At 48.9% G+C, this 23,715-nt stretch overlaps 2 protein-coding genes across 6 annotated transcripts in view; both read right to left on the minus strand.

Annotated features, from left to right (window-relative positions):
- Nucleotides 1–17,717, minus strand: part of Unkl (unk like zinc finger) — a 46,955-nt gene extending 29,238 nt beyond the window's left edge. For 3 of the 5 annotated variants that reach the window (XM_029470925.2, XM_029470924.2, XM_021186054.3), the window contains exons 1-5: nt 17,608–17,717; nt 16,435–16,644; nt 6,034–6,210; nt 4,792–4,925; nt 360–495 (exon numbers count right to left, since the gene is read on the minus strand). In XM_029470925.2, the coding sequence (XP_029326785.1) occupies nt 360–495; nt 4,792–4,925; nt 6,034–6,210; nt 16,435–16,644; nt 17,608–17,684 (734 nt within the window). In that variant the 5' untranslated portion in view covers nt 17,685–17,717. The remainder of the gene's footprint in view (nt 1–359; nt 496–4,791; nt 4,926–6,033; nt 6,211–16,434; nt 16,645–17,607) is intronic. The other 2 variants (XM_029470926.2, XM_021186056.3) reach the window with 2 other exon arrangements.
- Nucleotides 17,718–20,536: 2,819 nt separating this feature from the next.
- Uqcc4 (ubiquinol-cytochrome c reductase complex assembly factor 4) lies at nt 20,537–21,530 on the minus strand. Its single transcript, XM_021149398.3, has 2 exons — nt 21,439–21,530; nt 20,537–21,359 (listed from the first exon to the last, which is right to left on the minus strand). The coding sequence occupies exons 1-2, from the start codon at nt 21,468–21,470 to the stop codon at nt 20,981–20,983; spliced, it is 411 nt and encodes a 136-aa protein (XP_021005057.1). The 5' UTR covers nt 21,471–21,530; the 3' UTR covers nt 20,537–20,980.
- Nucleotides 21,531–23,715: the final 2,185 nt, after the last annotated feature.

Genomic DNA, 23,715 nt, shown 5'->3' on the forward strand with positions numbered 1-23,715 from the left:
ACTTTGTCTCTTAACAAGCCCAGTCCCTTAAGACATTGTCCTTGCCTGTGAGTGACAGCACTGCTGAGCAGGGCATCCTCAATGGGAGAATGACAACCGCATGGAACATGCTCCTCTCCCCAGCATGGGGGTGCACTTCCACAGCCAGTTTGGGCTTATAGTCCAAAATTCCCACCTCTGCAAAGAAGTGAAGAAGCCTCATGGCCCTGAATCTGTCAGGTTAAGGGAGGCAGCAGGGGCTCCAGAGCCCTAAGGTCAGTGGCTACAGCAGAGTACCTCTCTAGAGCTGGAGCGGACTTCTGATGGGAAACACCTGGGAGACTGCTCAGGGTCATCCTGCCTGTGGTCCCCGAGCCCACCTGTACTGGAACCTCCTGGGGTTCCGACGGCGGTCTCTGCTGTTGTGGTAGTGTGGACAGGCGTAGCCCTGGCGACATAGGCGTGGTGGCTTCGGGCACTGCTCAGTCTTATAGCTGCCCAATACGAAGTTACTGTCTGTAAAACAGATGCAAGAAAACCTGGCCTTGAGCACTCACAGTAACATTAGGCATAGCAGCCCAAAGTACAGCCAGCCACCCATCCAACACCGCTGAGTAGGTAAGCGAGCTACTGTACTGTGGACTGCCCAAAAGACACTGTACACGGTAGGAGATGAGAGAAGCCCTGTTAACTGGGATAGGGTTCCTTTAGGAACTGGCTGAGAAGATAGCTTAGTTGGTAGAGAGCTTGCCTAGTGTGCACCAAGCTTGGGTTTATTGCATGAGCACGGTGACCCATGCCTGTAGTCCTAGCACTTGAGAGGTACAGACAGAAGTAACAGACACTCAAGTTAGACACTTAGTTACATGGCAAGTTCAAGGCTACCCTTGGTGAAATGAAACCCTATCTCAAAAAGGGAAAAAAAAAAAATCAAATGTCAATCAGGCCCTGGTCACATTAGTATGTGACCATAATTAAAAATCAGTGACAGGCTGAGGGGTGGCTTAGTGGCTTTAAGCACTTGCTGGGCAAGCATGAGGACCAGAGTTCAAATCCCCAGCATTCATGTAAACTCCAGACAGGTATGCAGCCTCCGTATCAATGCATGAGGACAAAGTGTGAGAGAAGCTGAGGTCTGATGTCAGCCTCTGGCTCCCACACAACACACGCACAAACACTTGCCCCCCTCCCCCCCCCCCCCCGCCACATGCATATCCATGCCCCCACACAAATAAACAACCAGGAAAGCACAGATCTTTTTTTGAGACTATGCTTGTCCCCAGCTCACACTCCATTCTCAGGGGTGTCTTCTCTTTCTTATGCTGTTCCTATTACCATAAAAAAAAAACAACAACAACAACAAACCAACCTAGTGAAACGGAAGCCTCATCTCCACAGGCTTGGGTAACAACAGGCCAACGCAGGCTTGTCCTCTGAACTCTGTCAATAAGGCTGGGGTGCACAGGGAACATAGGGGAAAGCTCTGGATCTTCTCCTGTTTGCTGGGACTACAGAACTGCTCTAAAAATACTTTTAGGCCACTGAGATGTCTCAGCAGGTAGAAGCAGTTCCTGCACAAACCTGGCAACTCAGATTCAATCTCTGGCACTCATGATAGAAGGAGAAAACTGATTCCCAAAGGTTGTCCTTTGGTTTCTACCCAAGCACTTGCATGCCCACTCCCACCTCTGATGATGGTGATGATGATGGAGGAGGAGAAGAAATTCCTACGTTTTTAAAAAAAAGATTTATTTATTTTAGGTATATGGGTACACTGTAGCTGTCTTCACCAGCTACACCAAAAGAGGACATCAGATCCCATTCTAGATGGCTGTGAGCCACCATGTGGTTGCTGGGAATTGAACTCAGGACCTCTGGAAGAGCAGTCAGTGCTCTTAACCACTGAGCCACTTCTCCAGACCCCAAAATTCCTACTTTTTATTTATTTTATTTTATTTTTTGGGTTTTTTTTGGGGGGGGGTTGGTTTTTCAAGACAGGGTTTCTCTGTAGCCCTGGCTGTCCTGGACCTCACTTTGTAGACCAGACTGGCCTCGAACTCAGAATTCCACCTGCCTCTGCCTCCCAAGTGCTGGGATTAAAGGTGTGTGCCACCACACCCGGCAAAATTCCTACTTTTAAAAATACTTAACATTAGCCAAGTGGTAGTGGCACATGCCTTTTAATCCCAGTACTCAAGAGGCAGAGGCAGGTAGATCTGTAAGTTCAAAGCCAGGCTGGTTTACAGAGTGAGTTCCTGGACAGCCAGGGCTACACAGAAAAACCCAGTCTAGGGGAGGGGGGGGAGCGGTGTTAAAAAAAAAAAAAAGATCTATCTATTTAATGTATGTGAGTACTCTGTAGCTGTACTGATGGTTGCCAGCCATCATGTGGTTGCTGGGAATTGATTTCTGGACCTCTGCTCCCTCTGGTCAGCCCCACTTGGTTACTTGGTCAACACTGCTCACTCCGGCCCTGCCATCTATTTATTGCAGCGGTCTTCAGACACACCAGAAGAGGGTGTTAGTTCTCATTACGGATGGTTGGGAGCCACCATGTGGTGCTGTAATTTGAACTCGGGACCTTCGGAAGAGTAGTCAGTGCTCTTAACCTCTGAGCTATCATCTCTCCAGCTCCCGGGGGGAAAAAAAATCTTCATATTTTTTAAAAAACAGGTTACACATAACCTACCTAGACTAGCTTCAAACTTAATGCCCTGTGCCTGCCTCCCCAGTGCTGTGGTTACAGGTGTGAGTCACCAAGCTCCCGCTCAGGCTGTACTGAAGATGAGCCATGGACCTAACGCCCAAGCAAGCAGTCTAGTCCGAGCCCCCCCTCCCCCCTCCCCTCCCCAGCTCTTTTTACTCTCAATTGTGAGAGAAGGTCCCATTCATTGCCCGGACTGACCTTAAACTTGCTCCGTAGTTCAAACTGGCCTAGATTTTGCAATCCTGCTCACACCCAGCCTCCTAAGATATAAGATTACAGGTGTATATATACACTAACCACATCCGGCTCAGCAGCTATGTCAATCTATGAAACAGTTTTAGTATCTAGCCTAGGCTGGGCCTGAGTTCATGATCACCCTGCATTGAGTACTAGACTCACAAAGTGGCTTTATCTCATCCAGTTTAAACATGGTTAATTCTGCCAGGCGTGGTGGCACACGCCTTATGCAGCAGAGGCAGATGGATCTTTACAAGTTTGAGGCCAGCCTGGTCTACATGGTGAGTTCCAGGAAAGCCAGAGCTACATCATAAGACCCTACCTCAAAACAAAATAACAACAATAACACCCCAACTTTGAGGCTCGCTGTGCTGGCTCACACCTTTAATTCCAGCACTGAAGAAGTAGGTCTATCTCTGAGTTCAAGGTCAATCTGGGCTACACAGTGAGACCCTTTATCAAAAAAGGAAAACCCCAAACAAACAAAAACATGAGTAAAGATCTCTCTAAAAATCACTTCCTTTCTTTTGTCCTACTCAGCTAAATCCTGATGAGTCCAATCTACCCTCCAGAGACATGGGGTTCTCACCTCCCACCTGTGGCACTGGACCAGATGCCCGCTTGGAGAAGAACAGAGCCTGCACAGGGAGGCTGCTGAATAGCGCAGAAGGTTGATACAAAGACACAAAGCCAGACATGAGGCTGCAGCCACTCTGTCCTCTGGCTGATTATTACACCCTGTCCCTGACTTTGGGATAGACCACTGCAAGTCTTCCTGTGGAACAGAGAGACCGGGAAAGTGGCATCCCCTCTCCTTTCCCCCAAACTATAGTGTTACAATAAGCCACAACCTGTCAGCACCGAGTCGGGGGTGGGGGGGTGGGGGGCGGCAATGAAGAGCATGCAGTGTGAGTGCCACACAGCACAATGGAGGATCACAGTAAAACATGGAGTCAGAACAGCTCCGCAGCCATGTTGCTAATGATCTGGCCTCTGGCCCCAGCTGGATTCAGCTTATCCAATGAGAGAGGAAAACTGCAGGCAAACGACCCACAGCTGGACTATCCGAAATTTGGAAGCACTGTTCATAAACTAGAAAACCCAGAAGTTGCGCAGTAGTGGCGAACATCCATGATCACAGCACTTGGGAGGAAAGGCAGGCAGGCAGATCTCTGTGAGTTTAAGGCCAGTTTAGTCTACAAATTGAGTTCCAGGATGGTCAGGGCTACAGAGAAACCCTGTCTCAGAAAAACCAAACAACAACAACAACAACACTTTCACAGGCCATGTGGTACATAAAGAAAAGGGATGGGCGCACATGACTACCCTTGAATATGGAATTTCCTTTCAGGGTGCAGAGAATGTTCTAGAATTAGGTAGCTCTGTTGGTTCACACCGTGAATGTACCTAATGTAACACAACTGCTCCCTTTAAGATGGTGACTTGCGTGTGTGCACACATCCTTGGGTGCACGTGTGCGAGCTAGAGGTCGACATTAAGTGTCTTCCTTTCACATTTCTACCTTATCTTTTTTACATGCACTATTATTTGACATGTATTATACAGTGCGCTGGCACAGGCTGCCTCCAAGTTGTTGTGGGCCCTGAATACTTCCCTTAGCCCCACAACCAACCAATACTACCCACCAAGGTAGTGTGACGGCTCAGCACAGTCTGGGACCAGGCGGCTGGGTTCCAATCCCACTTGGCCACCTGTTTCCTAAATGGCTCACGGTTAGCAGTGGGCTGAGAAACCTGACTTTCCCACCTGTCCTCCTCTCTGGTCTAAGAACTCACGGATGAAGCAGGTACCTGGAGAAAAGCCGTGGCTCGCCCCTGCAGCAAGGACTGCAGCGACCCCAGGCTTACCTTGCCACCGAGGGTCCTCGCCAAGAATCTTCTCGATCATGGCCTGGCTGGCCAAGACACCAGGCTGCAGTTCAGGTACACCGTCCCCTCCGCCGAGCTGGCCGTTCTGCAGGGCTTCCTGAGCCTGAAGCTCCCTGCAACCAACAGCACAGCACAGCAGTTATAGCCGGAGGGTCCCTGGAGGTGGGGCAGGCCACAGAATCCAAGGCTCCAGAGCCACCTGGCCTGTCACCTCACTACCACTACCTGAGGGTTTAGAGCCAGACGGCGGCAGCAGCAGCAGCAGCAGCCCGCAGCCTTGTCTTCTGTCAGCAGTTCTATTGCAAATCGCAACTGTAGAGCTGGTTCATTAGAAAAGATCTGCCCCGATTCCCCACCCCTTAGACAGTCGATGCAGCCCTCCCGGCTGTCCTAGAGCTTGCTATGTAGACCGGGCTGTGCTGAAACTTAAAGGAGACCTGCCCGCTTCTGCCTCCCAAGTACTGGGACTAAAGGTGTACACAACCACATTCCTGTCTGTCTGTCTGTCTTTCTTTGGAGAAGAGGGCTCTCTCAGATGTAGCTCAGAATGTCCTAATGTTTACTAAGTCAACATACATCACAGACCAGCCTTGAACTCATGGCAGCTGAGCCTGACTCAGCCTCCCACGCGTTAGGCTACTATAGGTGTGAGCTCGGGAAGCAGCTTTCTAGACCAGCAGTTCTCAGCCTGTCAGTCCAGGTCCCTTTGGCAAATCTGTCTCAAAAAATATCTACACTACAACTCATAACAGGAGCAACTCTACAGCTGTGGCGTTGCACTGAGAATAGTTTGATGGTTGGGGTCACCACAGCATGAGGGACTGGATTAAAGAGTGGCAGTGTCAAAAAGGCCGGGAACCACTGGTGTACACAGAAAGCCTCGGCCCTCTCCGCCCATTTTGTGGCTCACAATATACAAGGATGCACTGAGAACACGCGGGGAGGCCAGGACGGAACTCAGTTGGCAGTGTGCTTTCGTAGCACGCATGAAACCCTGGGTTTATTCCCTAGCCTACATAAATTGGGTGTGGTGCCAAACTGTGATCTTAGACCTTTAGAAGGAGTGACAAGTGGAAACAGTTTGAGGCCAGTGCGGGATACACAGGAGATCTTGTCCCCCAAACAGTAACTCAATACAACAGGCTCAGAAAGAGATGCTTTGAAACAATAATGCTGGAAGTAGCAGTGGGTGAGCTGGTTCCTAGGTAAGCACCAACTCACCTGATGTCACACACAGGTGGCCGAAGGTCCAGGGGCCCGTGTGCGAAGGCACAGTGCAGCCCGTTCTTCACACAGTGGCCCCGTGCATCTGTCTCATGAATACACGTGCCTGTCTTGTAGTAGCGCAGGTGGTACTTGCGCTCCGTGTCCCCAGTTGTCCGATGCAGGTAAGGGCATCTGGGAAGCAGAGGGATGAACACACCGACTAGCTCTTGTGGACTTAGCAGACTGAGCACTCCGTCTGCTTCCCACTGGCAACTGTGGAGGGCTGCTTCTACATTCTTGCACACCAAGGTCTGCTCTGACGAGAGATGACTCTACTCAACAAGAACCTGTCCCCGACTCCACAACCCTCCCCAAAGTGCTCAGACCTGATCTGATACACACATCGAAAAACACCGCTTCCCATCAACGCGACTATTTGCCTTCACCTCACAATAATATGCTTGCCAAAACGGTTCGCTCTGAGGCGTGCTACCTTTCCGTATTTTACACCATGCACTGCTACTGGTGCTGGTCGTTTTTTTGTCAATCTGACACAAACCAGGATAATCAGGTACCAGAGAACCTTAAGTAAGAAAATGCTTCCAGGGCTGGAGAGATGGCTCAGCGGATAAGAGTACTGACTGCTCTTCCGAAGGTCCTGAGTTCAAATCCCAGCAACCACATGGTGGCTCACAACCACCCATAATGAGATCTGACTCCCTCTTCTGGTGTGTCTGAAGACAGCTACAGTGTACTTATTTGTAATAATAAATAAATCTTTAAAAAAAGAAAAAAAGAAAGAAAAGAAAAAAAAAAAGAAAAGAGAAGAAAAGGCCTCAATCAAACTGCCCTGTAGACAGACCTGTGAGGGTTTTTTGGTTTTTTTGGACTGACAATTGATATGGCAGGATCCAGCCCACTGTGGGAGGCACCGACCCTGAGCATGTTTGAATTGTCTAAGAAAGCAAACTAAGCCAGATGGTGGTGGTGTATGCTTTTAACACCAGCACTCTGGAAGCTGAGGCAGGCAGATCTCTGAGTTAAGAGGCTAGTCTGGTCCAGGACAGCCAGGTCTGAACAGAAAAACCTTGTATCAAACAAACAAACAAACAGGAAAGAAAAACAAAAGCAAACCGAGCAAGGCACAGAAAGCAAGACTGTAGGCCTCTGCCTTTTCTGGGATGGCTGCTTCCCCGGCTCGTTCCCTCAGTTCCCTCAGTGATGGCCGTGATGTAAGGGAGCCAGATAAACCCTTTCCTCCCCGAAACTGCTTTGGGTCAAAATGTTTTATCACAGAAAGAGAAAAGCAAACTAAGACATTATCCTTATTACTGCTAATTGCTGTGCCAAAATACACGACATCAGATAAGGACAGAGTCTTGACTCTTGAGAAATTTACAGGCTCTCTCTGTAGACCAGGCTGGCCTCCAACTTCAGAGATCCACCTGCCTCTGCCTCCCTTCCAAGTGCTGGGATTAGAGGCGTGCACCACCACCGTCTGACTTCTTTATAGATTTTTATTTTATTTAATCTTACGGTTGTTGAGGTAACTTTAAGTCAATGTTTTCTGTTTTTTCCTGGAAGCACTGGGATTGAATCCAGGGCTGCAGTCATACTAGACAGGTTCTCTGAGCACTGAACTAAAGCCCCTGCCCGCCTTTGCTGACTTTAAAACAAAAGTATCTCCAAGAAACTTTAATCTGATTATAAATAAGTACTAAAGGGCCAGCACACAGTCAGGAATGATGGAGGGAGATCTCACTGTCTCTAGGAGCTACACTACAGAAGAAGCAAGCAGCTGTCAAAGCTGTGCCCATCTCTTCTCTCAAACTGGAAGGTAGAGTTTCCTGCCTACTTTGTATTTTGAGACAGGTTGATCCCAAGCTGGCCTCAAACTCCTAATTCTATCTCTACCCTTCAATTGCCAAAATTACAGATATAACTCCACTATGTGCCACTAGGCCTGGCCTTTACTTTTTTTTTTTCAATTAAAATTTTAATTTCTAAATATTTACTAATATTAAGTAATAAAATATTTCTAAAAATATTTTATTACATTGTTTATTTTCTGTATGTGTCCAACAACCCCGGGAGTCTGTTATTTCCAGGACTTAATTCACAATGTTCTTTGGTGTCAAGGACCTTTATCTAAGCCACTTCATCTGTTCTAAATTAAAAAAAATTTTTTTAGACAAGATTTTACTACATAGATCTGTGGGGCTTGGAACCACTATGTAGATGAGGCTGGCTTCAAACTCACAGATCTCCTGCCTCTGTCTCCTGAGTACTGGGATTAAAGGTGTGGACTACCACTCTTAGCCCTGAATAAAATTCTCAAATGTGCATTCCTGCCATGCACACAGGCTTGTCCTCTTTCTGACAAGTTATTATCAGAGAAGGCAGGGGTGGCCCCTGGGCCCACAGCCTGATGCCTTCCAGGAATGAGGGAAAGAAGTTGTACTAGATTAACAGGGCCACAGACCTGGTCAGGAACAGCCAAGGCTGGACCTGGGCAAACAGGAAGAGATAGGGCAATGCCATGTCACAATCACACAACAGGCTCAAGACCATATACTCGCAGAAGAGTCATAAGCAACCTACAGAAACAGGAGAACGGGACAAAGAGGCCTCACACTGAATGTGCGCGCGCCTGTGTGTGTGCATGAGACAGATGAAGACAATACTACAAACAAGCCCTCAAACAGAATGAATGACCTCGCCTCCACTGCAGCCCACATCTACCTGTGCAGTACCCAGGGATGCCTCCACTCTAGCAGTCTTTCATTCCAACTGCCATCCCGTCAGAGAAGACGGGGGTCAGAAAAACATCACTCCAAAGGGACAGGGCTCTAGAGAGGTCCCCACACTGCAGAGACAACTTAACTACCCTTGTGCTGAGGGGCACCTTGATGCTCCAGGACCATTGCCATGGCAACCAGAGCACCGGCTGAGATTTCTCCCTAGGACAGTCGCACTCCCACTACCTGGCACTCTTTTCTGCTCAGCCAGGCAACCACTGCTCACTACTCCACAACCTCAAAATTGAGCTTGGACCAAATGTAAAAGAACGGCCTCGATGATGGGCATGTCTTAGTCTCAAGCACTCGGGAGATAGACATTGCAAGTTCAAGGCCAACCTGATTTACATATTTAATTCAATGCAATTAATTTAATTCAAAAGCTCACTGTGGCTGGCTTTGGCATGCAGAGGACATCTCCCAAAAGAGATCCTCAGGGATTACTGCACATAAAAACACAGGGACATTCGACAAGCCAAATGGTCCTTCCAGGGACATCTTCCAAGAGACTTCATCTTGAAAAATGCAATTTACTAACAACTACACATATTTTAAGCTGATGTCTCTGTCCTCCAAGCTGACATCTTTCAGGAGTTTCCTCCTGCCACCTCCTCTGGCCCCTGCTCTACTCTAAGGCAAGCAAGCTCTTGCTGAGCTCAGTGCCTAGAACCTGCAGCCTTGGAAGCACGTTTTACACGAGTCCCTTGTATATCCCAGCATGTGCTTGGATTATAATTCCATTACCCTGAGCATCCTGGAGCCACTAAGAGCACATGCTCCCTCCAAAGCCAGCAGCGGCACAGCTCCTACATGCAATTCTCCAGCCATCATGCTCATGTTTCCACTCATGCACAAGTTTGCAGGACACACTCAACTTACAAGGAGGCTGGCTTTCATACAAGTCTCAGGCCTCACAAGTTTTCCTATTTATTTATTTATTTATTTATTTATTTATTTATTTATTTATTTTGAGATAGGGTCTCACTATGTAGGCAGGCCTCACAAGTTTTCCTATTTATTTATTTATTTATTTATTTATTTATTTATTTTATTTATTTTGAGATAGGGTCTCACTATGTAGGCCTGGCTGCCCTGGACTTTGCTTTGTAAATCAGGCTGGCCTTGAACTCACAGAGCTCTGCCTTCCTCTGGCTCCTGGGTGCTGGGATTACAAACATGCACCTCCGCGACTGCTCTCCCACAGGTCTGTATATGAAACACTGCATAAGGGTCCTTCCACGCAGGCGTCATATGTAAGAACCACATGCCACAGCCATCAAGACAAGACTCGCTGCTCTAAGTATTAGAATGGAAAACCAAGCTGGTGGTGGTGGGCATTCGGGAGGCAGAGGCAGAGGCAGAGGCAGGCAGATCTCTGAATTTGAAGCCAGCCTAGTCTACAACTTGAATTCCAGGACAGGCAGGGCTACAAAGAGAAACCCTTTGTTTGAAAAACAAAACAAAATAAGAACAAAAAGAAAGAAAGAAAGAAAGAAAGAAAGAAAGAAAGAAAGAAAGAAAGAAAAAATAAATCAAGAGGCTATAGAGATGGCTCTGTGGTTAAAAGCACTGGCTGCTCTTCCAGAGGACCTGGATTCAATCCTCAGTACCTACATGGCAGCTCACAAGTGTTTTTAACTACAAAGTATCCAATACCCTTATACTGACTGATATACACATAAGCAAATACACACCAATTCACATGAAATAAAAACAAATAAATTATTAGAAAATTTAAAAAATATATAATAAATCTTAGGAGGAGGAGGGGGAGGAAGAGAAGGAGGAGGAAGAGGAGGAGGAAGAGAAGGAGGAGGAAAAGGGGAAGAGGAGGAAGAGGAGGAGGAGAAGAGGAGGAGGAAGAGGAGGAGGATGAGAAGAAGAGGAGGAAGAGGAGGAAGAGAAGTAGAACCCAACAAGTGGCCAACAGGTTGAAGTTTGAGTAAGAAGCCCCCATAGACTCACGTAGCTGAATGCTTGCCATCAGGGAGTGACACTACTTCAAAGGGATTAGGAGGTGTGGCCTTATTGAAGGAAGTGTGTAACTGGAGGGGAGCTTTGAGGTTTTAAGTCTAAGCCAAGGCTAGGATTTCTCTTCCTGCTGCCTTTAGATCTGGATGTAGAACACTCAGCTCCTTCCCGGCACCATGACTGCCTGTGTGCTGCCATGCTTCCTGCTATGATAATAGACTAAATCTCTGAAACCGTAAGTCAGCCCCAATTAAATGCTTTCTTCTGTAAGAGTTGCTGTGGTCATTGTATCTCATCACAGCATCAGAACACTGACCAATACAAAGTTTCATTAGGAGCCACAATGAAAAAACATCCCCCCTGCTCCAGAAGCCCATCTAGACAACATCTCTGTCCCCAGATGCCTCGGGTGTCCTTAGGAGTTGGGGTTGGGGTGGACTGCCCCATGAACCAAGTAGGGAAATGAGGCCTGCTGCTCAGAAAAGGCAAAGCAAGCCAGGTGAGAGCTCATTTATAATTCTAGTAGCACAGTTGCTGAGGCAGGAGGACTGCCAAAAGGTCAAGCCCACTTTGTGTGGCAGAGTAAAAACCTGTCTGAACAACAACAAACTCAAACCAAACTAAACCAAACTCACAGCAACGTTCCACCAAATTTCTGAGTCCAATTTTTCGTGTAAACAAGACAGATGGAAGCTTTTAGCCAGCTACATGGCCAGGGACAGTGCTTAAGTCAGAAAATAGCAAGCACGCAGTGGGGGCCACTTGAATCTTCCCCATCCAAACAACCATGAAGACACACTCCTGGCCCCCTAGAAGACTCTTTGCCTGCTATAGTTCAGGAAGACATACCCAAAACACCTAACCTTACCAAGTAAAGTGCAACTGATCGTATGGAGGCGCCACACCCGGCCTCCATAAGCATGGAGAGCTTCTGCCTGTGTACCAGTCCCATTCTCCTCCCCAGAAACTACCTCAAAAGAGAGGTACTGGTTGTCATGGCACATGACTTTAAGCATGTGGAAGGCAGAGACAGGAGACAGGCAGACCTCTGTGAGTCTGAAGTCAGCCAAAGTCACATAGTAAGACCCTGTCTCAAGAAAACACAGAAAAAGAGATAGGCATACAGACAGACAGACAGACAGACAGACGGAGACACAGACAGTGAATCTGCTTGCAGCCCTATGAGCACCTGTGCTGGACGTGCACAGAGATGAAAGTAACTCTATCAACTGCCCTAGCTGCTGCCTAATGGGCTTGGGAGACAGATCCACCACTAGTTAGCCAGCTAACTTAACTAAGCAGGCCATTCCCACGGGGGACAAAGCCCACCACACATGACCCAGAGCTATCTATCATTCAAAGCCCATCCTGGGAAAAGGTTATGCCCACCAGAACAAAGGGCAAGTTGTCAGTCAGGATGGCATGAAGCAGGAAGTACCCTTTGGAGCCAAACCCTGCAGTGAAGTAGTCTGTAGGGCTCCAAGAGTTATCAAAGGACAGGCTGAAAGAGAATCATGGGAGGAGGCAGCAAGGACTGACCACTGTGGTAGTCTAAATGTAACTGGCCCCCAGAGGCCAGCAGGGAGTGGTACTATTAGGGGCTATGACTTTGACGGAGGAAGTGTGTCACTGTGGGGATGGGCTCTGAGGTCTCCTATACTCAAGCTATGAATATAGTCTCCTTCTGCGGCCTACAGATCAAGATGTAGAACTCTCAGCTTCTACTCCCAGCACCATGTCTGCCTGCACACTGCCATGCTTCCTGCCATGTCAACAATGAACTAAACCTCTGAAACTGTAAGCCAGCCCCAATGAAATGTCTGCCTGATCATGGTGTCCTGATCATGGTGTCTTCACAGCAATGAAACCCTAAGACAGCTACCGACTGGGAATTTTAACCATGAGACTGTTTGACAGCAAGCTTTCCCAAAGAGGGTGTGTCCACAGGGAGAAGTGGGAGGACTCTACAGGGAGAGGTGAAGAGGGAAGGAGGAGGTCACTGAGGTCAGGGAGGGTAGGAAAGCCAGAAGGAAAGGGCGAGGATAGAAAGAAGAGGCCCCCAGAGACACGCTCCAGTGCTGCCCTCCTGGAACAGGTCCGGAGCCCCAGGATGACCCCACATCAAGAATACCAGGTGCTCACTCTACCACTCACTGGTTAAAGGGCCTTTAATCTGAGAAATGGCGATGTTTTAAAATAATGTATTTGTGGGGCTAGGCATGTGGCTCGGAGGTTAACCCTAGCTTTCCTGAGGGCCTGGGTTTTACTTCAGCACTACAGTAAGTGTTTATTAATTGCTTGGTCGTACTATGCAAAAAGTAAATAAAATAAATTCATGACCCTGATATAAAGGGGAAGCCCCACCATCATTGCTCTGGAGGGTACTATCTAATTTATCATTTCTATGGAAACCCAGCATGAGCCAGAAGTGCAATTCAGGAGGAAAAACTTTCCACATGTGCAGTGATGGGGAAGCCCTCAGTAATTACTAAGCACAGACTCCCAGTGGAGGCAGCTTGTCAAATGCTTCCCGAGGGGCAAATCATTCCATGTGCTCCAGAGAAGCCACAAACAAAAGTCTTCCCTGAGACACCCCTGACGCTGTGTGTCAGACACACAGAGTGTCAGTTAACATGTCTAACTAACTCTGTGGTTAGTTACCATTTGTACACAGCTACGGAGGACCAGCTGTAGGTGATACTGAGTGCAGCACACTGCATTCCAGGAAGAACGGACACACTGTGGGTGCCCAGCTCTGACATGCTCCAGTACCAGGCCAACTGAGTTTCAGAACCGCAAACTGTCTGAGACATGACTGATTTTTAGATTCATTTTATTATATGTGTTTGAGTGTCGTATCTGCATGTTTCTCTGTCTAATGTGTGTGTGCCTGGCACCTGCAGACTTCAGTAGAGTGTCAAGATTCCCTGGACCTGGAGTCCTAAGTGGGTTGTGAGCTACCATGCGGGTGCTGGGAACTGAACCCAGGTCATCTGGAAGTGCTCTTAACCACTGAGCCAACCCTTTAGGCCAAGACATGCTTTCTTTTTACAAATTAAGATTATCGTTGGGGGCTGGGCGTGGTGGCGCACACCTTTAATTCCAGCATTTGGGAGGCAGAGGCAGGCGGATTTCTGAGTTCGAGACCAGCCTGGTCTATGAAGTAAGTTCCAGGACAGCCAGGGCTATACAAAGAAACCCTGTCTCGAAAAACCAAAAAGAAAAAAAAAAAAATTACCATTGGGGAACACCAGGAGTTATCTGCAAGGCATATACCCTAGGACAAGGTCAGGCAAGGTTGGCACCATTCACCTCCTGTCTTCCAGCTCCAGGTTCAGGTAGCTGCAGTCCCAAGGTGACCAAAAGAACATGGAAAATACTGGAACTGAGCCTGGGTCTCAGCCAGACAGTCACCTGTCTTCTAACGACATGTTCAAAGGAACCACCAGTTCAAGAGGATGCAAGCAGCACAGCTTTGGTAGATTAAATACCATAGGTGGTTGCACACCTTCAATCTAGCACTTAGGAGGCAGGGGCAGATGGATCTGTGTGTATTCAAAGCCAGCCTGGTCTACAGAGTGACTTCCAGAACAGCCAGGGCTAAACACTACTTCTAAAACTAAATACATTGTATGTATTTAGATAGTATGCGTGTGAATGCACGTGCAAACATGCATATGTGCCATAGCATATGTACAGGAGTCAGAGGAGAACGTGTATGAATTTTCTTCTTCCATTATGCGAGTCCCTGAGATAAAGTTAAAGTCATTAAGTTTAAGTCAATCTTCACTTGGCAGCAAATGTTGTTTGCTCACTGAACTATACTGCTGGCTCTACACCACTGTAACTGAATGCACTGAAGCTCAGCAGACTACACTGTTTATCTAGCTTGGCCCTCGAGCTACATTAACAGCAGCTATATATACATTTAAAACCTTCTGTGAGGGGTTGGAGAGATGGCTCAGCAGTCAGGACCATGCACTGCTCTTGCAGAGGATCCAAGCTGAGCTTCCAGAATTCACACTAAGTAACTCACAACTATCTGTTACTTGAGGGCTAGCAGATCCTCCAGTCTTTGTGGAGTCCTGAAAGCTCATGTGCACATGAACACACACACACAAAATCAAAAACACAATCTTAGCCGGGCAGTGGTGGTACACGCCTTTAATCCCAGCACTTGGGAGGCAGAAGCAAGTGGATCTGAGTTCGAGGCCAGCCTGGTCTACAGAGTTTCAAAACAGTCAAGGCTGCACAGAGAAACCATGTCTGGGGGTGGGGGTGGGGGCAAAAAAAAAAAAAAAAAACAGACCAATACTTCACCTCAGGACAGGAAGCTCACCCCGCACCCCCACACTGCCTGAAGGAAGCTTAACACCTCCTGGTATCATATCCCACCTCCCTTGAACACAAAGTCTCACTTGGACTTTTTCCGTCTTCATTATTTCAAAACCAAGATGTCTGGAGCTGGACAAAGAGCCCATCAGGAAAATACCTGCCTCGAGAGCAGAAAGACCTGAGTCTGATCCCCAGAACTCTGATTCAGGACAAAACAAGACAAAGCAACAACGACAAAACCACTGATCACAGTGGCACACACTTGTAATGCCAATGCTAGGGAGGCAGAGACAGGTGGCCCCTGGCACCTGCAGGCAGGCCAACCAGTCTGGCCTATTTAACCAGCTCCAGGCCAGTGAGAGACCCCGTCTTAAAATAAGGTGAGGAACAACATGTAAGGTTAACTTGAGAACTCTAATCGTATGTGTACGCACTGGCGCATGAGCCACCACACTCTGCACCTGCACACACATGCACACAAAGACATCTGTTCATAACACCATTAGGAAACTTGTAAAATATAAACTAACCCAAACAAAACCTTGACTTATTAAAATCCAAAAGTGTTACATAACTGACAATGTGCAAATAAAACAACTTTCCTACCATTAAAAAAACAAAACAAAACAAAACAAAAAACCAACAAATGAGCCGAATGCATCTCAGTGTTAAGAGTCCTACCCTGCATAAGCAGATCACGGGCTCCTGTCCATAAATCAATTCACAAATCCTTATCAGAATTAACAGTTCTGCTACTCTTCTTTAAAGTACATACATAAGGAAACATTCCACACTTACATGTTACACATGACACACTTACAACTGACCACACAAAACCGTTTTAAATCAGATAGCTGATTTAAATCAAAACATGGGCCAGTTTTAAAGTAGAGCATTAGATGGGGTGGGGTGGTAAGTGACTCAAAATCAGTTTGAATTACCAAAGATTTTCCCCTACAACACACATACATCATCTTTTAGGGAACTAGCCTACAAACAGGGAGCCCCTCAAGCACAATACTCTACTGACCCTGGGAAGTCTTGAATAAAAATGAGGTTCCCTCTACAGGTAGTGGGTGTTAAAAAGAAGCAAGGAGACCAGTGTAGTACACCTTTAATGCCAGCACTTTAAGGGGCCAAGACAGGTATCACTATGAGTTTGAGGCCAGTCTGGTCTACATACAGTGTTTCAGGACAGCCAGGACTACATAAAGACACCCTGTCTCAAAACAAAAACCAAAAACCTGTTGATCACAGAGTCAACACCCGTCCTGAGGAAAGACCAGGAGCCACCCACCGGAACCCCACTTACTCATCACCATCGGGACACAGGCCGGTGGCCTCATCGTACTTGGAGCAGTATATGTCCGGGCTGTAGTTGAAGGTGCCATCGCGTCGTCGGAGCGGTCTGCGACGACGCTGATTTAGGAAATGCCAATGGAAACAGGTGAACGGCCTGTGCTGGCTGCACTTATGCTGCAAAAACAGGGAGCACTGCTCTGTCCTAAACTCCTTTAGATACCTAAAAAGACAAACAGCGTTGCGGGCCGCAGCCACCGCCGGCTGGAGGCCCCTGGGATGCGGCGGGGCAGGGTACCAGACGCGAAGCACACATCCCCCCCCCACCCCCCGCCCCGGCAACACACACACACATTGAGTCCATCCTGACTGCCATGGCCCGGTACCCTCCTTTTTAAAAAGCACCCCGGGTGTCACTTCCCAACTCGGAGACCAGTTAACTTCAGTCAGGCAGACTCTCCGTTCCCTGACCCCAAATACCACTTCCCAGTCCCCAGATAAGGAAGATTCCCGGACACGAGGCATAGACCTCCTCTTAGCAGGCCATCACCAACTCTGATTCCAGGTAACTCTACAGAACTACACTCCATTCTCTGCCCACTTCTAGTCCTTGACCCCTGGAGCCACCTCTCAATCCTCAGTCCTTGTCTCCCGACTCCCGCTCGACTACCTTCACAGGTTCCAGATGGACTGCAAGCGCCACCCGCCCACACCAGGCGCAACCCCTCTTCTGCGCCGCAGAAACGACCCCCGGGATCACAACCAAGCGGCCACCGTGCGGCTCCGCCCCCAACCCAGAGGTCACCCCAGACCCCGGAACCGCCTCTCAACCTCAGGCAGCGACTGCCCGAGTCCGGATGGCCGTGCGCCCACCTCCAGCCCAGGCGCGGCCCTGAGCTACGAACGCAGGCGCTGTTCCCCAGACTCCAGTCTGGCGCGCGGGGTCGCCGGAGACCAGGAGCAAGTCCAGCCCCCAAGCCAGGGGTCACCGAAAACCCTGGGCGCCACCACTCCACCTTAGGCGGCGGCCCGCGCCCTGACGGCGTGACCCGCAAGAGCTGGCGGCGGGGGCGCGGGCGCGGGCGGGGCGCACCCACAGCGGCGACACCCGGGCCCGTGGCGCACGCGGGCCGCTGCTCTGCGCCGCAGCGCCCAGAAGGCCACGGACGGCAGCCCAGGCACTGACCTGTAGTGGGTTGGTTTCTCTGTCTGCGGGGGGGACCCGCTCAGCGCCGCCGCCGCCGCTTTCGAAACCGACGGCATTTTCAGTCAAAACAATGCAGCGCGCATGCGCCGCGCCGGCGCCCCCGGATCTCCCCCCCGCACCGAGCCCCCTGCGCCCCCCGCCGCGCCGGCCACACCCCCGGGCACGCCACGCCGGCCACGCCCCCGCCGACCCCTCGCCCACGCGCGCTGTGCGGCGGGGGTGACACACAGGTTCTGCCGGCCCACCACGGCGGCAAGTTACAGGCGCAAAGCGGGACACGCCCGTTGGTGTAGAGTCCCCATGATGGCCTCTGCGTCCAGGGCTGCTGTTGGGCACAGGTTTCTTTGAACTGGAAAAAGTCTGACTGTGGCAATGGTCGCCCCTTTATTAAATTTGTGAATTTAAGGATAATCCGAGTGTGAATTCTGTTGAGCCACTTTTTAAAAAACACAACCTAAGAGGCTGCCAGATGAGCCCATCGGGTAAAGGATGTACAGGGTGGTCAGTAATCAGAGTGATCTGGGATCCGCGGAATGCCAACTGCACTGCACGTGGGGGGCAGGAATCGGCAAGTGCTAGGATGAATTCGGGAGAACCCAGGGCTAGCATTCACTAGTGTGTAACTGTTTGGCATGAGACATTATAAATGCAAAGAAAAGTGACCCCAGCTCCTCAGCTAACTGCGGGTGTGCTCTGAGGGATAAAGTCTGAGTAGCACAGCCACAAGTGTTCTGAAAGGAATGGGCAGAAAAGAAAGGGATGTTTTCAGAAAGGAGGATTACAGAAAACCTATTCCATTTCCAGAAACACGATCTAAAATATTAACAGAGAGACATACACGGTCCACGTATGTATGCTATATTTTAAAGTACTAGTAAGGTAAAATTACCATTTGCTGGTAGGATTACTGACTTCTTCATATGACATTTTTGCAGACAAATTCTGACAACTAGCCTACCTTTGGTTTGGGTGCTAGAGGTAGAACCCAGAGCCATGTGCATGCCGGCCAAGCACTTACCCCTGAGCATTTCCCCTAGCCCACAGACCCTGAAGGTAACTTAAAGGACTTATTTTAATGGTTGCACAAGCATGTGGATGGATAGTGAGTTGTAGGCAGTCCCAGCAAACAGAAACATTGTTTTTTCAAAGATCAAATAGAAGAATGAGCAAGCAGGGAAGGGCAGACAGGGGAACCTACAGAGGAATAAATGTGTCTCAGACTGCTGAGGAACAGGAAATGAAAACTAGGTCAACCCCCAACTCCAGCCTGGAGAAACACACAAGACAACCTAAGGTATCTGTGTGTGTGTGTGTGTGTGTGTGAGAGAGAGAGAGAGAGAGGAGCTGGCTCCGTAAGGTGTGACAGCAACCTTTACTGTGGTCATGGGCAAAGGTCTCTCATCAAAAGATGTGTTTATTCCTCTGCAAACATCACCTGTGACACCCACATAAGGGCCAGACATGTCCTTTTATTGAAGCTGGTAGTCGAGGGCTACGGCTCAGAACAGAACAGGTTTTTATCTGGGTAACAGCTCACTTCCAACACTACTGAGCCTTTCCATTTTCAAGAACTTACAAAAAGTGGCTGTTGGGGCTGGAGAAATTGCTCACAGTGGTTAAAAGTAATGGCTCCGCTTCCAGAGGACCCAAGTTCAGTTCCCAGAACCTACATGGATGCTCATAGCCATTTGTATCTCCAGTTCCAGGGAATCTGACACCCTCTTCCTACCTGTATAGGCAACAGACATGTATGTGATGCACATACATACACATGAAGTAAATCTAATTTTGTAAGCGTCAGTTAACTCCTCCTCCCTCAAAAGAACATGTTTTATTTAATCATTTCTTTCTGCCCAACAGTTTATCTACCGTCTTGTACATGCAGCTGGCTTATAGTTACAGGCCCTCTCCCCACCTGATATTTGCTGGGCATTCACCCAGAGAATTCACTGGGCTGAAAACAATAGGAAAAACACAAGCTACAGTCTACTTGGGAAATAGGACAAGCATGGCACAAAAAAATAAATAAATAAATAAATAAAATTTAATAAACATTTAGTTAACCCTTCAGCTAACAACCTATTCTCCTATCCGTAAAATAAAATAGATGTGAAACTCAGATCTGGTGGTGCTCGCCTTTGATCGCACCACTCAGGAGGCGGATGCAGCCTCTGCCTCTGAGTTCAAGGCCAGCCAGGGATACAACCAGAATTCCAGAATGGCCAGGGCTACATAAAGAAACCTTGTCTTGAAAAATTAGAAAGGAAGGGGGAAGGAAAGAAAGAGAACGAGAAAGCAGAGGTGTAGTGAGTGTCCCCACTTATTCTGCTCACGAGTTCAACTGCCCACATCACTTCAGAGAAGTTATCAGCCTGGCAGCACTGAGAACCCGCTGCATGAAATGTGACTTTTTTTTTTTTTTTTTTTTTTTTTTTGCAAAAGCAATTCTATGTGAGCTGGAAACAGACCTCATTGGTAGGATAGCACAATAGACTCCTGAGTTCAACCCCAACTCTGTGAAAAGACAGAAACAAAAACCCCACTATGTTATTGATGTTTTGTTTTGTTTTGTTTGAGACAGGCCCTCCCTTTGTAGCCCAAGCAGATCCCAAACTTAGGATCCTCCTGCCTCAGTTTCATAAGTGTTGAGATGACAGGCATACACTACCACTTCAGTCAAGTTTTTGTTTTTAAGTTCTCACGTGGGAATGAAGAGCAGAAGAAAAAAAAAAAAAAAAAAAGATGGCAGCAGAAGCAGGCTGATCTCTTAAGTCTGCGGCAAGGCTGGTTTACATAGCCAGTTCTAGACAGACCTGCCAGAGCTATATAGGGAAACTGTGTTTCAAAACAAACAAACAAACAAACAAACCAAAGCCTACTTGATGAAAGGGGAGGTGAGAAAATTGAGTTCATTAGACTTTACCAAATGTATTTTCCATTTGTTAGTTTTTAAAAATAGCTTCAACTGATGTTGCACACACATAGCTAATTACACTTCAGCAGTTAGTCTGTCTCGGAAAGCGAATGAACTGCAGGTAACACCTCCGCCAGATTAACGCTGGAAACATGATTAGGCTGTATGAACACATCATAACTCAACAGCATAAGGTGCACCCAAAACCTTTTCTAGGAACCTCAAAAGTTCTTTGGACGTAATCACTGGGCATTGGTGTTCGGCAAAGATCAGATTTCAAGCCTCCAACTTTGTGCTGTGTTCTTGTGTCTCAGCGCCAAGAGCGCCATCCAAGTCCTTTAAGCAACGAGGACATGCGCAGAACCAGTTCAGAAATCGTCAAATTCGACGACAAAACCAAAGGACGGCTGCCTAGTCCCTTCCTCAGCACGCACTCTGTTACGTTCTAGCCCCGTAGAGGGCCGGAGCTTCAAGCTCCTCCGGAGGACCTTCCGGCTCCTCCTCGTCCTCCTCTTCCAACACCTGCCCCAACCACAGGTCCATGCCGCTCTCCTCCCTCTGGTAGCACCATACTACCAGAGCCACGAGTGTGAGGGTGAGCGGCAGCACTTTCCACCAGGGCCGCTGCTGCGGCTTCCCCAGGGAATGCTCCACGGTCCAGCGGATCGGGGTGGCTTTGCTGCCGGAAAATTGGATCGGGAGGTTGGGGTCTTCGTCCTCCTTTTCCCTGTCTGCAGGCTGAGCTGGAGACCGGCCACGGGGCGGCGGATGCAAACTTCGCGAAGCCCAGCCCACGAGCCGCAGAGCCCGGACCGCTCTGGAAGAGAGACAGCAGTAAGCGTCCGGGAGCCACGGCCACCTCCCACCCTCACGCACCGGCACCTCACGGCTCTCACCCCGCAGCCCGTGAGCACAGGACACTGTTCATAGCGACCTCGACTCGCACGCTGAGGCGCACCGCGCTTTCGTCACTTCCGTCGCACAAAACCGGAAGCCGAACTTCACATCCAATTTCACGACTACAAAACGTGGGTCCGGCCGCGCAACGGAAATGATGCATTTCCTCTCGCTAGCTCTTCCGTCTCGGGCCTCGCCCTGATCGCTATCTGGAAGACTTACGGGTTTGTGTCGTTCTGGGTCCTTCCATTGAGGCCTGATCCGGCGCGGCGGATTGAAAGTGAAGCAGACTCGGTTCTCCGAAGAGCTTGGCCCGAGGCTGTTTAGTGTGATGCCCACAGACTTGAGAACCCGTGGCATCTGCTGGCTTCTTTCCAGGACCATCGTCCGGGAGGGACTTGGTCCCTGTTCTCCATGAGCGCATCTTCCATTCTTAGCGCTCTATCCTAGCACTCAGGCCCGGAGGCGGGAAACCCTGGCGCCTTAGACGCCTCCCGGCCTGGCCGTCCCTTTGAAAAGGCTTGTAGAAACATCACCTCCACTTAGACTATCCCAGGTCCCCAGAATCCATTTGCCTTCAGGAAGAATGGAAATGGCTCTGTGTAGACCATAGGCTGACCAGATCTCGGACAGCCTACAGGGAAGCGATTCTGAAATTACACTCCCATAGCTAACGTGCGCCTGGCCTTTTGATCTGGAAGCGGATTGAAGCTCTGTGCATCGTCAGAATCAGCCAGGCAACCTTGTAATCCCAATACCGTGGAGGCAGATAGAAGAAAATCACTGGTCCCAAGCCAGCTTGTACTACACAGCTTAACATCAACCCAATTTAAAATACAAAAAACAAAACAACAACAACAAAGGATCAGCCCTAAAGGTGTCTGTCTTAGTACCTATGCTGTGTAGAAGCTAGAGTGAGTTATATTACACCTGGTCTTACCGCAGGGCTCACTAATGATTGTCACTCTGAATTTATTCTTGATCTGCAAACCAGTGACATGAATAAAAACAAAACAGAAAAAAACAAACAAAAAAACCTCCTCTCCCTCTATCTCATGGAGCTGTGAGTTCCTTTCTGGGCAAGCAGAGTCCCCATGATTTATTTTGCTCAGGAGGGCATAGTGTCTGAGGGCACCAGAGCATGCATGACAAGGGAAAAGTTAGGCAGGAAAAGGACCCTTCAGCCTTTGACTGTTAGTGATGCAGATATTCCTGCTAGAGTGAGGCCCAGTCTTACACAGCACTCCAAGAAGGTAGAGGGTGCCCTCACTAGGCAGCATAGAGGGGAGACACACAACTCACAGTGCAGCAACCTGGCTCCTGAAGACATGAAGTTCAGCTACAAAAACCCAGCCCAACTGTCCTGTCTTCACTTGAAACTCCTCTGCTGGAGGGCTGGACTTGAACTTCTCCCCATGCAGGAAAATAGGGGTCTGATATCAATTGGGTCCAGAAGCTTGGGGGGAAATTTACACCTGTTGCAACTGCAGGATTTGGGAGCAGCCTGAAAACTCACTTTCCTTGTTCCCTGCAGGTGGTTTTGCCCGCTCTTTGCTCAAGGTCTCCCACCTGGGGCAGCACACTCTGTCATCCTGAAGGTGACCGTAGCTTTTGGATGTTTACTGCTTTGTGGGAAAGCAAGGGTCCTGGGAAATGCCCTTACTCTGAGGTGTAATCTAGCCCAGGATGGCTGGGAAATGCCCTTACTCTAGCCCAGGATGGAACAAAATCAGGAGCCTCCTGTGACGGGTAGTATGCTGCTTTCCAGTGGCCACTTACTAATGGGAAATGCCTCACACTCTGTTCTTCCTCAAGGCGCTCTCACTGAGTTAGAGCAGGAGCAATGATAGAGATGTCGGGAGCCCAGCAACACCTGTGAGGTTCCCCCCGCCCCATACACTAAGAGGCCCAACCCAGGACCCTGACTAAGAGCTGCTGTGTCAACAGAGGCACCTGTCTACCAAGGTCCTCCTCCCTGGGCCCCACCCCACCTGTTCCATCACAGAACCCTACACTGCTACACCAGTTTCCTGGCAAGGACCTCACAGCACCCAGGCTCTTAACTATAGGTAACATGCAAACCAGGGCGAGCTTTCAGAAGGAAATGGAGCTTAAGGGCCCTAAGGTGTAATGGGAACCAGGCTTCCTGGATTGGATACTATAGGGGAGCCAGGCTCAAGCTGCACAGGACAGCCCATGGGACCAGAACAAGGAGGTACAGCAAGAGTTGAGAGTTTCACCCTGGGGTGGGCTAGCCTCTGACAATGACCAATGAG

The sequence above is a fragment of the Mus caroli genome, unplaced genomic scaffold (assembly GCF_978045245.1).
Source record: "Mus caroli unplaced genomic scaffold, Mus_caroli_1 scaffold_18, whole genome shotgun sequence".
Classification (NCBI taxonomy): Eukaryota; Metazoa; Chordata; class Mammalia; order Rodentia; family Muridae; genus Mus; species Mus caroli.

Coding starts and splice junctions, on each gene's coding strand:
- Uqcc4 (XM_021149398.3), bottom strand. CDS start 21,470: ATGAACAGTGTCCTGTGCTCACGGGCTGCGGG. Junction 21,360..21,438: donor CTGTGCTCACGGGCTGCGGG/GTGAGAGCCGTG, acceptor TCTCTCTTCCAG/AGCGGTCCGGGCTCTGCGGC.